Source organism: Protopterus annectens, chromosome 4.part0 (assembly GCF_019279795.1).
Source record: "Protopterus annectens isolate FY-2018-M chromosome 4.part0, PAN1.0, whole genome shotgun sequence".
Taxonomy (NCBI): Eukaryota; Metazoa; Chordata; order Ceratodontiformes; family Protopteridae; genus Protopterus; species Protopterus annectens.
The window spans coordinates 407738069-407754382 of record NC_056733.1 but is presented as its reverse complement, the minus strand read 5'-3'; the positions used below and the strand labels follow the sequence as shown (position 1 = coordinate 407754382).

The 16314-nt window shown below is 39.7% G+C and overlaps 1 protein-coding gene across 1 annotated transcript in view; it reads left to right on the top strand.

Moving 5' to 3' along the window:
• AACS (acetoacetyl-CoA synthetase) overlaps positions 1–16314 on the top strand; it is a 1424505-nt gene that overhangs the window by 89976 nt on the left and 1318215 nt on the right. Inside the window, exon 2 of the mRNA XM_044068347.1 lies at positions 12082–12185. Coding sequence (XP_043924282.1) covers positions 12082–12185 — 104 coding nt within the window. The remainder of the gene's footprint in view (positions 1–12081; positions 12186–16314) is intronic.

Below are 16314 nucleotides of genomic sequence, written 5' to 3'. Positions count from 1 at the left end.
CACTATCCCTGCAACATATACCCCAAAGCATCCCAAACACTTACCCCCTGCCTAGTATCTCCAAGGACCAGGTCTTAAATGCCCTCTCCAGTGCCAAAACACAGCCTGTGTGGGACCAGACAACTTTCTGGGCTATGTTCTACATGGGTTAAAACAGGAATTAGCATCACCATTGAGTACTCTTTTCATTCACATCCTAAGCACTGGCTTCATCCCATTGTAATGGAAAACAACTACTGTCATCCCTTTTCACAAAGGGGGTGCATCAGTGGACCCTGGGAACTATAGACCCATTAGCCTAACCAGCCTTATCTGCAATGCCAAGGAATGAGTCCTCATGGACCTTATTAACAAAGATATAGGAAATCTCCAAATGCTCAACCTCACTCAGTTTGGCTTTGTCAAGGGGAGATCATGCATGTTAAACTTGGTGGACTTCTTCAAGACCGTCACCAAAGCCTGAGATGAGGGAAAAGCTGTGCATATGACCTACCTAGACTTAGCCATGCCTTTGACGCAATTCCCCACTCAGGCATCATTGATAAATTCATCCAGCTGAGTATCAACCCATATATTGTCAGGTAGGTTGCAAACTGGATTACTGATAGAACTCATACAGTCAAAGTAAGGGACTCCACCTCCTCCAGCAGACCCGTAACCAATGGTGTTCCACAAGGATCGGATTTGGGACCCCTACTGTTCGGAATCTACTTCTCCAAAGTACAGGCTAAAACCAAACAACTGTGGCTGACACATTTTGCTGATGACTGCAAACTGGGAGTGATCATTGAAAACCCTAGTGAAGTCAGTATCCTGCAAGAAGGTCTTACACAGACTAATGACCGATGCAAAAGTCATGGTCTTAAACTTAATGCAAAGAAATACATTATCATCCCCTTCAGCAGGGGTGATGTTCCTACAAACTACCACATCAATAGCAATACCCTAAGCACACAATCAGTGGTGAGAGATCTGGGCACACAGGTTGACAGCAATCTTAACTTCGATCACCATGTCTCTACAGTGATAAGAAGGGCATTTTATATTGCACATTTCATAAGTAAGGGCATTGTCTCCAGAAAAAAAAGAGGTTATAACCCCCTGTACTCTTCCCGGATCAGGCCAATAATAGAGTACAACACTCCCTTTGGTATGTTCCTTTCCAAATGCAGCAAATGGAGAGACCACAAAGGTTCCTTACAAGGAAAATTCAGGGTCTTCAGGATCTGTCTTATGTGGACAGACTGAAATTATTGTCACTTTACTCTGTGTCATAGAAATTGCTCAGAGGTGGCTTGTGCTTTGCATATAGAGCAATCTCTGACCCAGCTTTGATGGAAATGCTGCACATTCGCAAGTCAGATGGCACACAGGTCACTCCCTCAGAAGACCTTAACCTGGTATGTGACATCCACAGAACTTGCTGGAGAGACAGATTTGTCTCATAGAGGTTGCCCCAACAAGCTTCCTATTCATGTTAAACAAATCCCCTTATTAGTCCTATTTAATCGAAATTTGGATGATTGGATGGGTAACCAGAAATTCACTCTGGGGGGTTCCACCTGTGTCCCTTTTGGACAGGGGCAATAGGTGCTGATTTTAGTGTCTGCTTTAACCAGACATCCATGGGAACACAGGTTAAACTTGGCTAGGCTTGTAAGGGCTCTGAGGCTGTTAGCCTAGTAACCTCCTATGATTCTAATGCACTAGTTTCCAGATTGCAGCCCCCCACAAGTATGGACATAAGGCTTAAAAATAGCCGACCATGTATTCTGAAAAATAAAATAACATATATAATATAGGCTATGGTAAATGTTCATATTTTTTAATTAAATTCTAATGCCTGGTGGTACACCTTACTGCTGTAAATGATAATACATTTGCTTTCTTGTCTTTGTGTCTGGTATACAGTGACCAGGAATACATGTGCGATATTTATAGCTGTCTAGTTCTGAACCTTTCACTTTTGTGAACAGTTCTACACTCAGCCTTATTCACTGCATCCAGTTTGAATACATTGTCATGGTTTCAATTCTCTGTTTTGCCATATGTACTTGTATTGTCCTTGCTGCAGTACTGTACATTATAATAAATGAAGCTTACACAACAATGGTTAAAGGAATGTTGAATATTGTATTTCTTTCATCTGCAATCTTTTTAATAAATGGATAACTGGAGGCAATTGTTACTTATATTAGGCACTGAATTACTCTAAGAAATAAAGGTAACTGTGTTATGCTATCATATAAGACAGTTTATGCATGTTTTCTATTTTTCCATAGTGACAGCATTTTTTAATGCGCTACTGAACCTGCTGATACCCCATACACTCCTCCCCACTTTCATATCAGGTACCTCCATACCTTTTTACTTGGAAAGTTGCTGACATGATACTTTGTCAGATGAGCCTCTGAATTTTCAAGAATTGTTGTGCATTATAGTACAAATATGGAAGACATGAAGCAAGGGGATCCTGTAGGCATCAGGAGAGCTGCTGCCCGGAGCTTCTTGTCTCCAACAAAGGTTGTACATGCACTGGGTTTTCATAAACTCTTGGAAATAGGAGAGCTGGTCATCAGTTATGTCATCTCTCTTTCTCCAGCCATACCAGCAGCCAGAGGCTATCCACAAACTCATGTCACCTGAGGCAGAAGTCAGCCTGTGCAGTATTGAGCCATTGTTACAGCTGTTGTTAAAGAAACTGTACTTTTAAATTACAGAAACTTTATTTCTAAAATATAAACAGAAATGAAGGTAATAAACAGAAATGCTGTGACAGTTATGGAAAAAGTAATGTAATTTCCAATCTTCGATACTTACCGATGGAACATGCCATTTCAGTATCATTCCTGTGTGCATTAAGGCTGAAAAACAAACAAAACAGTTCTAGGTTCCAGAATATTTCTTAACTATATAGATTAATTAAATAGTCCATGAAAATATATTTCTGTTTATAAACTGTTTGTGTAGGAAAGTATTTTAAGTGAATTCTGTTGCTTGGGCGGAGAGAAGTAAAGATGAATACAATACATACTGAAATTCATGACCGATACCGCACTTTTGCAATTTTGATAAAAATTATCATAAAGTAGAAATTAAGTTGTAGGAATCATTTCTGTGAAAACTTTTATCAACTAGGCCAAAAATGATTATGTGAAAACATCAGAAAAGCATAGCTTGGCTATGGTATCCTCATAACTTACACTTCTGAATTATGCTTCCCTAACATTCATAATAATCACGTAAATGGATATCTGATTCAAATAGATATGGTGTATATACAATGGGGTGGTGTGTGTATTTGTGAAGTGATAAGATATGGAGTTTGTATTTTTGCCATCTCTTTTCTGCTCCTTAAATATCTGCACACATCTCTGGATTATCGGTCTCTGCTTTTGCCACCTGCTTCCTTGGTGTTGTCACCCTGTTCTTCCATTCATGTTTTTTTTTTCTTTTTTAATAGCCTGCTTTATCCAGCATAATATCTCTGTTATTTTTACCTTACCCTACATGTGTTTTGCATGATGCAGCATGTGTTCACTGTACTGGTCTGCATGCAGAGAAACTGGACAGCATTATATTGTCATATTCTGCATGCATATGTACTGCAGCATATTATATTACCATCAGGGTCTGCATGTTTATGTACTGCAGCATATTATATTACCATCAGGGTCTGCATGCATATGTACTGCAACATATTATATTGCCACCAGGGACTGCATGGTTCTGCACTGCAGCATATTATATTACCATCAGGGTCTGCATGTTTATGTACTGCAGCATATTATATTACCATCAGGGTCTGCATGCATATGTACTGCAACATATTAAATTGCCACCAGGGACTGCATGGTTCTGCACTGCAGCATATTATATTACCATCAGGGTCTGCATTCTTATGTACTGCAGCATATTATATTACCATCAGGGACTGCATGCTTATACACTGCAGCATATTATATTACCGTCAGGGTCTGCATGCTTATGTACTGCAGAATATTATATTACCATCAGGGTCTGCATGCTTATGTACTGCAGCATATTATATTACCATCAAGGTCTGCATGTATATGTACTGCAGCATATTATATTACCATCAGGGTCTGCATGCATATGTACTACAGCACATTATATTACCATCAGTGTCTGCATGCATATGTACTGCAGCATATTATATTACCATCAGGGTCTGCATGTTTATGTACTGCAACATATTATATTACCATCAGGGTCTGCATGCTTATGTACTGCAGCATATTATATTGCCATCAGGGTCTGCATGCTTATGTACTACAGCACATTATATTACCATCAGTGTCTGCATGCATATGTACTGCAGCATATTATATTACCATCAGGGTCTGCATGTTTATGTACTGCAACATATTATATTACCATCAGAGTCTGCATGCTTATGTACTGCAGCATATTATATTACCATCAGGGTCTGCATGCATATGTACTGCAGCATATTATATTATCATCAGGGTCTGCATGCTTATGTACTGCAGCATATTATATTACCATCAGGGTCAGCATGCATATGTACTGCAACCTGTTATATTACCATCAGAGTCTGCATGCATATGTTTTGTTTGTTTGTTTGTCTTTCAGCTTTTCCAGGTAAGGGGTCACCACAGCGGAACTCCGGTTCGCTAATGATTGGCAGTAGATTTTTACAAAATGCTGAGGTGCCATCTCTTCGCCCAACCTGCAATGAAGGCATGCCTATTTATGCACGCATGTCTTTCGAATGCTACCCAACCGCGGGGAGGACATGCAGACTCCACACAGGAGGCACTCCCAAGCCCAGCCGAGAATTGAACGGGAGAACCTCTTGCTATGAGGTAACAATGCTACCGCCGTACCACCACGGCATTGGATATGTACTGCAGTATATTATATTACCATCAGGGTCTGCATGCTTATGTACTGCAGCATATATATTACCATCAGGGTCTGCATCCTTATGTACTGCAGCATATTATATTACTATCAGGGTCTGCATGCCTATGTACTGCAGCATATTATATTATCATCAGGGTCTGCACGCTTATGTACTGCAGCATATTATATTAACATCAGGGTCTGCATCCTTATGTACTGCAGCATATTATTTTATCATCAGGGTCTGCATCCTTATGTACTGCAGCATATTATATTACCATCAGGGTCTGCATGCTTATGTACTGCAGCATATTATATTACCATCAGGGTCTGCATGCCTATGTACTGCAGCATATTATATTACCATCAGGGTCTGCATGCTTATGTACTGCAGCATATTATATTACCATCAGGGTCTGCATGCCTATGTACTGCAGCATATTATATTATCATCAGGGTCTGCATGCTTATGTACTGCAGCATATTATATTAACATCAGGGTCTGCATCCTTATGTACTGCAGTATATTATTTTATCATCAGGATCTGCATGCTTATGTACTGCAGCATATTATATTACCATCAGGGTCTGCATCCTTATGTACTGCAGCATATTATATTACCATCAGGATCTGCATGCTTATGTACTGCACCATATTATATTGCTATCAGTGTCTGCATGCATATGTACTGCAGCATATTATATTACCATCAGGGACTGCATGCATATGTACTGCAGCATATTATATTACCATCAGGGTCTGCATGCATATGTACTGCAGCATATTATGTTACTGTTATTTGCATGTACATATACTGCATTACTTTATGTCATCAGCTGGGTTGGCATATACAATGTCATCAGTGTAGGGTATGCATATTATGTCACCAGTGGATATATGTGCGTCTATAGTCCAGCATGTTATGTCATCAATGGAGGTCTATATACCTGCATGCTGCAGCATGTTAAGTCCTCCCGTGGGTCTGCATGCATATCCCGTCACAGCATTATGTCATCATTTGAAGTCTGTATGCATATGTACAGCAGTATCTTATGTCAGGACAGAGTCTGCATGCATGTACAGTATAATATGTAATGCCACTATCAAAGTGTGCATGCACATATGGTGTGGTATGTTATGTCACCAGCAGTGTAATCATGCACATATGCTGCAGTATGTTTTATTGTTGTCAGAGTCTATGTGCCCATATAATCTACAATTTTGTATCAGTCCTAAGGTCTACAGGTAAATGTTCATCCAGATATCCTTTGCCACGTTATTCACTGCACACATTATGGTGTAGTGTCATGCAGGATGTCCTATAAGCTAGTCTACACTCCTGTTGTTTGGACAGTGATGTTGGCAGTGTTTGATCTGCACAGATTTGCATGAGATGGTATGTGTTGATTCCCACAGACCAGCTTTGTTAAACAACCCTATCAACAGTATGCCACACTGGAGTGTTGCACAGACACCTTTCTGTTACTGCTATCCCAAATGTTTGAACCTGTTTACAAGGTGTACATTGTTACTGACTTGTACATGGGTTTTGCCTTATGTTTGTGAAGTCTGCCGAATCCCTTGCACAAGTGCACTCATTTAATTTGTGTTCACACATTGGTACGTATTGTGTGTGTGTGTGTGTGTGTGTGTGTGTGTGTGTGTGTGTGTGTGTGTGTGTGTGTGTGTGTGTGTTTAGGCTAACTGTCCACCCTCCCAAGTATATATCTTATGTGCTACAAGTCTTGTGCTCTGCTTCCATTGCATTTTGTTAGTGTAACATGGCATATGATGTCATATACATTGTCTTACCATATCTGTCATGCTTGGCCAAGCCCGTTAGCATTATACTTTTCATGATTCTATCCTGAACACTTTTTCTTCCATCCTTATTGCCTGCCATGACCTGCTGCCTTGCACATTCCATTTTCATCTAATACTTACACTGCTTCAGATTGTGTAGTTGTTTTATGGTGCTCTTACTTATCTTTGTAGTACTATGCTTGGCTGATTCCCATGCTTTATCGCCTTAGCTTTGCATCACATTGCATTTGTGTTGTGCTCTTTACATTGACATACAGCAGTGTTATTGTGCATTCTGAATAATATTGAAGTATAAGTGCAACCATCTTTCACCAGACTGGATTTTTTTCCAAGCAGTTATTGGAACTTAAAGAGCAAATTAAGTGCTGCAGAAGGAGAACAGAAGGAGCTCACAAATGTAGTTTTGCCTGTATACTTTTATGCAACCAAACAGCTCCTTGTATCTAGTGCTCAATGGTTGCACTTCTTATACTTCAATATTATTCCAAATGTACAATATTATTATATAACCACAATAAACGAAGATACCAACAGTGGATAAACGACCGCAAACAGAAAGAAGTAAAAAGCTAGAATATAACAAATAATAAAAAACAATTACTGTTCACAGTCGAAACAGGCTGCAAGTCAATAATAAATTGAAGTGTGCAATTCAACGTCTCTTCAGACCTTCAGATAAATACAAATCCAGACCAAATGGTACAGATAAATCCAAACTCAATTCTGAGCATGAGCATAAAACCTTCCTTTATTGACAGCAAAATCAGTTGGTAAGCGCTTTCGCAATACAGCTTTATCAAACCTATACTGACCAATACTAAAAAGTGCTTATATAGTGCTTCTCTAATGAGATCATTAAAACAATTAATCAATAATATAAAACATTCCTTAAAGAAACACCTACTTTAAAAAACTTAGTGCAAGAAACTACTTGCAACTATCTTAATCATTCTTTATTAAAAAAGATATCATTCATGAAAGCCAAGACTCTATTGAGTACTAGACACTAGTATATAATATGTAAAAAGAGGGGGATAAAAAGGCATTCAAAATTAATTATATATTAATTATTCATACAATTATTTCATTTCAGCATATATCTTCTATTTTTAAGGGCACATTTCAAAGGAATCCTATCATTAAGCCCAGGGAAAATGTGAGCTTGTAGCCTAATAATCCATTTAGTTTCCGCTTGCTCAGTATAATTCTCTAAGTCACCCCCTCTAATATTGGGTGAATTAACGTGTAGTACTGAGTGCAGTTATGCCCTGGGAGTGGCTGAAATGGATCCTCTGTAGACCAGCCCACTTACCTTGGTGAACAAACATAAATAAGTAAAATAAATGACTAGTGAGCAGAATTATAAAAAGAAAAGTCCAGAGTTTCATTCCCTCAACTTTTATTTAAGTCTGTAAGTTGGAGCAAGCCACTTAATCAGGCACTGCTTCAATGCCTAGTGTGAAGACGGTCCATGTGGATAAGTGCTCTACCTCAGGTGGCAGATAATGAAACAAACAGCTACAGAAAAAGTTAAATAAATAAATTAAATAAGTTGTTTGTTTGGGTTTGCATTATTTAGAATAAAGACCCTTTTTAAGAAACTTTATTTTAATATATCACCTTCTAAAATAAAAGGCATTTGATTCAGAACAGCTGTCCTATAATGATGACAGCCACCCAATAAGCAATTGTTAGCAAAACTATACAGCTAATAAATTGAAACTCTTGTGTTAAAAATGGAGTGAGTGGATGTGTAGGGAAGTTTCACACATGAAGCCATTGATATGAATTAAAACTGTCCTTTTACAAACCTTCCTTGGTAGGGAAATGGACAAATGGATGCCTGTTTGTTATATAACTAGTTATCTAATAAGCAGACTTGGCGTACTTAAGGGTATTTGTATTCCTTCAACACCCAAGTGTTCTAGGTGTCAGCATGTTTCTTTCTTCGTATCTCTTTCTCTCCTCCATCTGATTTTATTTAGTCCTTCTCAGTGAGTCCTAAGAAGGCAACATAACCACAAATTACTTTTGTTTGCATGCCCTTTGTAAATCATATCCTAACTTGCAATTTGTAAAATCTTCTTCGTAGGTGTTGCTCCAGTAATGTAGAGGGGATAAAGCCCTATGACCCACGTGACCTGGGTTTAATTAGCATCTCTGGTGACTGATGGAGCAGCAGGTAAGAATGGGTGTATTCATCCTGGGGGAGGGTGGTTAGTGGGCATCTCTGACAATGATCCCTGCTGGAGGCCAGAGATGTCCCCTAGAGGAGGTGTGGTCAGTGGGTGGCAGTGGGCCTGGCTGAGCTGCTGCAAAGTTGGGGCGATACACTGCAAGCCCACATTGCACACCCACCCAGGGATCATACCACATTACCACAAAGAGGGAGTGTGAAACAGGGTAAGCCAAGTAATACCCCCCAGATGGAAGCTCAGGCGTGTCAAGCCCCATTGCCTTTGATCCATAACCCACTCCACCAATTACAGAATAAGTCCAGGGAGAATGGAGTGTCTGGTAGACCCAGCACAGATATGGTACAAGGGCTGGGTAGACTTTGCAGATGATGGAATGGTGGGAGGAAAATGCAAAAAAAAAAAAATCTTTCTTAGAGAAAGTCTTGAGCATGCCATCTGTTTTACAGTTCTGGGTATTTTTATGCATGCGAGACATTTCAGGTGGAATGCCATGTTAGCTTTAACTGATGCCTCTTTGTTGAAGGTATCATGTGCACAAATGTAAAAATGCTCAAACAGAAAAGACTTAACATGATTTAACATGCATATATTGATGACAAAACATCATCTTCCATCATTTATACCGCCTTACACTCATAAAGGATACATATCCCACCACTCAACCACAATCCCCTAAATCCCAAGAAACTGCCACCCCCTTCTCACTCAACCAGTTCCAGTATCCACCATCCAAAATTCTTATCAAAGCGTAAACCAACCACCCTTGCTGCCAACAGTCTTCCTGACGAATACCTTCAACTTGCATCCAGGACCTTAGCCTACCCCCTTTCATTCATGATAAATAGATCCATCACTGAACAAACCATCCCATCCTTGTGGAAAACCTCATTTATCATCCCCCTTCACAAGGGTGGCTCTTCTACTGACCTCCCTAACTACCGACCCATTGTCATCCTATCACCTCTATCAAAGATTCTTGAAAAGTGCATTCATCACCAACTGCTCACCCATCTTCTCTCCAACAACCTACTCTCCAAAACTCAACACGGATTCTGCCCATCCCATAGCAACACCACTGCCCTAATTAACTTCACCAACACCATAAACTCATACAGGAACCAAGGCAAACTAGTTTCTGCCAAGTTTCTAGTCTTATCTAAAGCATTCGATACAGTCTCCCACAGTAAACTCTTAACCTGCCTCTCCGAACTCAACCTCAACAGCCCCACCCTGCTCTGGTTCACTAGTTACCTAAACAACTGCCTTCACTCTGTCAAATGGCTTAACTCACTATCCCCTCCACTCCCTGTCACACTCAGTGTACCTCAAGGCTTGACTCTTGGCCCCCTCCTGTTTAACATCTTCACAAACCAACTCCACCTAGCTACCACAAAAGCTGACATATTCCAATATGCTGCTGACACAACTCTGATCTGCTCTGCATCTGATATCCAACTTCTCCAACAAAATGCCCAAGAATCCTTCACAAAAATAGAAAATTGGCTAAATAAATCCCACCTGATATTAAACTCAAAGAAAACACAACTTATGCTGTTCCACCCAATAAAGACTAATGACCTCACCTTCTCCATATTCTCAGCCAACAAGACCCTCATCACCCCAGTCCCAGAGATCAAACTACTTGGTCTTACAATTCACCAGCAAGTAAAATATAATAAATGCATATCCCTAACTGTCTCCAAAGTCCACAAAAACTAGGAATCCTCTATCACAGTAAACAATTTCTAACCTCCAAGTCTAGAATTGCCATAGCTAGAACCCATCTCCTATGCTCCCCTGTGCTAACAAACCTAAATAAAACCAACCTGAACAAGCTCTCCACATGCTACAACAACATTTCCAGGTTCGAAACCAATGCCAAATCAAGCACCCACCACTGCCTACAGTCACTACACTGGCTAGAATTTCCTAATTTATTACCTTACCACCAACTAAACCTAGCTCACCGAATACTATACTACCCAGACAAAACCCCTGCCCTGACTGGCCTTCTGAGCTTCTACAATTCAAATAGGCAACTACAATCCAGAACAAAGCCTGATTGAAGTAATCCCAGGTAAAAACAGCTCTGGTGAATCTTGATTCCTGCACGAAGTTGCCAACACATGGAATACCCTGCCTCCCGACCTCAGGCTACAATATTGCACACCCACTTTCAATAACCTTCTCAAATCACACTTGTTCACCAACCAGTTATGTAACTGCAAAGGACCTCCCTGAAGCCTCACCCCTACTGTAGGATGCCAGTACCTGATGCTTCTGTTGAATGCTGACACTGCTCTCTACCCAAGCTCATTGTACATATTGTAAATATGTTCTTACTACAAGAATCTCATGTACACAATTGTACCAATGCTACAAAAGTGCTACGACCAAATATTTGTACCACAGCTTTGTAACTCTTTTAGTATTGTTAGCCATTCTACAGCATGCTCCCCAACTTGTTGCTATCATTCATACTCCGTAAACTTTAAGTTCTACCATGTATTTACTCGCTATTCTGTAACTGTATGTATTGCTCATTATTCTGTAACTGTATGGAGCTTTTCTCCCCAGGACTCCGCTGAAAACGGACACTAGCTGTCCATTCGGACTATCCTGGTAAACAAATGATAAATAAATAAATAAATAAATGAACAAATAAAAATTGTGTCTTGTAAAGGGAGTCTGATAAGAACTGTGTGGCAAAAGGTTTCCGGCTGTCTAGAATAGATTGGCAATCTGTCTAGACTAGAAAAAAATGTGAGTAAAAATATCAGCAGTGTAATGCTAGGAGCACATAGTTTGTATAAAAATAACACAAGCATCAACACTGATACTGTTGTCATATAAAGCAAAAAATTACTGTAAGAGTGCCTTATTTCCTAACCTTCTGCACTTGTTTGACAGCAGGTTATGTAAGTAGTTTCCTCAATGTTTGTGAGATGGTCACATAACTAACATGCCAGTAAACAGCTGGTGCTTGTCTGTGGTGATTATTTGGGAAGCATTTTACTGAAAGAACATCAAAAGACAGAAGGTCATTTAGTACTTTATATTTGAAGGAGATGCAGTCTGCCTATATAGCATTTGTTGGATAGGTCTTGACTTTGTGACAGTTTTCCTGTAATGCAAATGGTGGTAATCAGTTTGCCTTTGTTGTTTCAGACAACTACAAAGAATTGTATCAGTGGTCAGTGGAGAATTACTCTGAGTTCTGGGCAGAATTCTGGAAATTTAGTGGCATCGTCTACTCTCGTCTGTATGATGAGGTGAGTCTGTGTAGTATATCTTTGCTTATGATTATCTGCCAGCCATTTCTCTTATTTGAGGACATTTAAAGGGTAACTGCTTTAAGTGAGTATGAAGACCAAGTTGACTGCATTCCTTCCATTTTTACTGGGGAATGTCTGTTGACTTCTCCTTAACTCCCCTTGTCTGAAGGGGAATTGTGGTACAGTTTCCAGAAGATACTATATGAAATACAAGTAAGTGAATGCATTATTTGCTGCTTTGTCCAGTTTTCTTTTGTGAGATGTTGTCATGTTTTGCGTTGTGTGTGGGTGTTGCTACAGCAGTCCCATTATTGATGAGAGTGGTGGATATTGTTTGAGCCATCACTGATATTATTTCATTTGATATCTCAAATGGACCAGTGAGATACTAGTTGTATGAATTCATTTAGAAACAAAATACATGAAATACAGCAAAGTACCTGCAGACCAGTAATTTACAGCTTGTCATACTGACTTTCAAACTATGATCTTTTTCCTCTGTTTTAATAACGTGGATTTACTTTGAAGTCGGGGCATTTTATAGTATCTGTGTTTCCTGTTACTCAGTATGATTGTAGTATATTTTTTTTTTTGGGGGGTGCAGTCTCCTGTTGTCCCAAAAGCTTTATGACGTTATAACTCTTGCTTTTCCTCATATTGACAAGGCCAGCTTTGCCACTATATAATTAATCTCCAAGTGAGTTATTCTTTCCAGGGGGAATTAGCCACTGAGAACATATTTCTTGGTGCAGTTTTGAACAAGCCGTCATTATTTGGTGAGCTTGTGATACTGCAAACAAAACGGAATGCAATGTTTGTGCCTGTTTCCCTCTGGGACACATGTGTGCACTGAGGCTGGTGATAGCTCATATAATGTGTCCATACTTCCACCAAGCGCACTTCATTTAATTCTTGTCAAATAATGTCCCCCCACTTCCACCAGGCACATTCCATTTAATTATTGTCAGATAATGTGTCCCCATTTCCACCAGGCACACCAAGTAATTATTGTCATATAATGTGTCCCCACCTCCACCAGGCACACTGCATTTAATTATTATCATATAATGTGTCCACACTTCTATCAGCCATGCTCCATTTAATTATTGTCATATAATGTGTCCACACTTCCACCAGGCATACTACACTTAATTATTGGGATTATCTTAATTACTACTAACATTATAGCACCTAAAAACACACTGCTTCTCTGAGATCTTGATCATAAGCCATTTGATCTGCCCATCCACAGATGACTTTCCATTCAAGCACTCATACTTACTAGTTAACCTTGATTTTTTTTTGGTGACAAAGATTAACCTCTTGTTACCAACCACTGGAGCGTCTGTTAGTAGATTGTTATTCTAACTTTTTTCTGTATTTTCTAAATGACACTGTAGCACTATGCTAAAATTATATTCTTTTTATCCTCACAAATCAGAAAATTTACATAACTGATAAGTTAGGTAGTACTCATGTAGTGCTAAATAAATGTGATGCATTTGTGTCAAGATTGTCTTATATTAAGTGCAAACAGTAATTCATTTTATAGTATTTATTTATATGTAATGCATGAAGTGCACTGATTATGCTCTAATATTCAGAAAAAGACAATTCATTTAAGCACTAGAGTGGCTTGAGACTTGACCTTAAGAAATGTTAGGCACTCCCTCCTGAAATTGTTAAGGTTGGATCCTGCGTTAGGCAGTAAAATCTGCCAGTACAAGAGAAAGTAGTAGAATAAAAGATTTGTTTTTGCTGCTTTCCAATGGTAACATGTCCCTAACTTCCTGTTTTGAACTTAGAAAGCTACTAGAATGACAGGATGCATGGTTTTCTGAAGGATACAAAGTTTGAAACCTACTGCGGTGGTGGCGCTGAGGTAGCATTGTTGCCTCATAGCAAGACGTTGTCCCGTTCGATTCTCAGCTAGAGCGTCTTCTGTGTGGCGGCATACATGAATGGGGTGTGCCTTCGTTGAAGGTTGTGCATCAGGGCTGGTAACCCGGTACGTAAAAATCCACTACCAATCATTAGCGGACCGGAGTTCCACTGTGGCGACCCCTAACCGGGAAAAGCCGAAAGACACAAACAAACAAACAAAGTTTGAAACCTAAATGTATGTCATTATTTCGTGTCTTCAATCCTTAGCAATTTATCCAAAAAATACAGACTTTATGAGGAACACACCCAACATATGAGGCAAAAATATGGGCATTCTGCTAAAATCTGGACAGTTGAGAGGCCTGGAAGGTGAGTGTAATACTGAGGGACAGTGTTACATTACCTTTCTGAAAGTGCTCGCTAAGTGTTTTATGGCTTTGAAAGTGGGGTATATGAGGATGTATGCATGTCCCCCTCGCAAAAAGAAGTTTTAAGGAGAAGAGCAATTTTTGAGATTCACTCTTTTCCGGGATTTTGGTCTTTTTTTTTTTTTTTTTGCTTTTCAGCCCTTGGCAAAAAAGAGGTTTTTTTTCCACAGGAAAAATAGATCTATGTTCAGATCTATTTCTGGGGTTTTCCCCTCAGTCTTTGGTCTCAGCAAAGGAATTCCCCAGGATTTTGTGTCTCATGGCATCCACAATTACCATGATACATCTTGCAAGACTCCATATGAGAAAGATGCAATGGTATCTGAAGTCTCTTATGTTCACATCATTAATACTTGTTGACTTTTCAAATTTCAGTATTTGGATTTGTAAAAAGGGAGATCATGTGGTGGAGACAACAAATTCCTCAGAATTTCAGGTCTGCCATTCTCCCATACTGCTGCCAAACAGTCAGTTACAACAGACACCCCCGACTTTGTTGGGTGAGCTGTATCAATGGGTATAAAACTGCAGGGTCTTTGGAACAAAAATGTCAGACCAAAACACATAAGCACAAAATAGATCTTAACTCTTATAAATAATCTTTGAATAATCTGTGGTCCCCAGGACTTCTTCCGCAGTGATGTGGCACATAAACAAGCAAAGGGGAACCAGATCTTACCCCCTTGTGTAAATTAACTATGTTAGCATGGGATATAGCTTTACAGCACAACACCACTCTACAGGCATCTTACATCCAGTCAGAGCAAAACTGTGTGGCAAACAAGCTAAGTAGTGCCATGGCAAACCCTGAGAAATGGAAATTGGATCAGGGGTCTCACAAGATTTGATCCATCTGTAAGGAACTCAAATAGATCTTTTTGCCTCCTGTCCATGCAATCAACTGATATAATTCTGTTTTAGGAGTCCATGCAAGAAGGCCAGGAAAACAGATATTTTTTTCTTGAACTGAAATATTCCTGTATGCCTTTCCACCCTTTCCATTGATATCTAGGGTATTTCTGAAGATTCAGAAGGACTCCCCAAACATTATTGAGGTGACTACCTTCTGTCTCAGGCAGCAGTGGTTCTCCATTCTTTTAGAATTGGCCAGTGGAAATTACCGCAAGCTTCCTTACTCACAGACTGGATTTACTCACATAAGATCAGGGTGCTGATAGAGTCTTACCACAAACAACTGCAAAGATCTGCCTGGATGATCTGGTTTTAATACCTTTGAGGCACCCCTTTTCTGAGAATGTGTAGCAGGTATTAAGGGGGGGCAAAAAAGCAGTTCCCTTTTAGATGAACGAACGCTTAAAATGTCAAGTACGACATGCTGGACAGCTTTTAAGCGAACGTTCATTTAATCAAAACCTCAGACTGTCGAAACAAAGAGTTTCGAAAAGTTATAGTTGGCCAGTTGTCAGGAAGCCAATGGCTGACGTCAGAATGTTCACCCTGTTCTTATAGTCCTTCACTGTGGTGTGGTCTCATCATTAACCCTGTGTAATGTTATGCTAGTCCTCCACTGTGGTGTGCTCTAATCATTAACCCTGTGTAATGTTATGATAGTCCCCCACTGTGGTGTGGTCTCATCATTAACCCTGTGTAATGTTATGACAGTCCTTCACTGTGGTGTGGTCTCATCATTAACCCTGTGTAATGTTATGATAGTCCTTCACTGTGGTGTGGTCTCATCATTAACCCCGTGTAATGTTATGATAGTCCTCCAATGTGGTGTGGTCTCATCATTAACCCTGTGTAATGTTATGATAGTCCTCCACTGTGGTGTGGTCTCATCATTAACCCTGTGT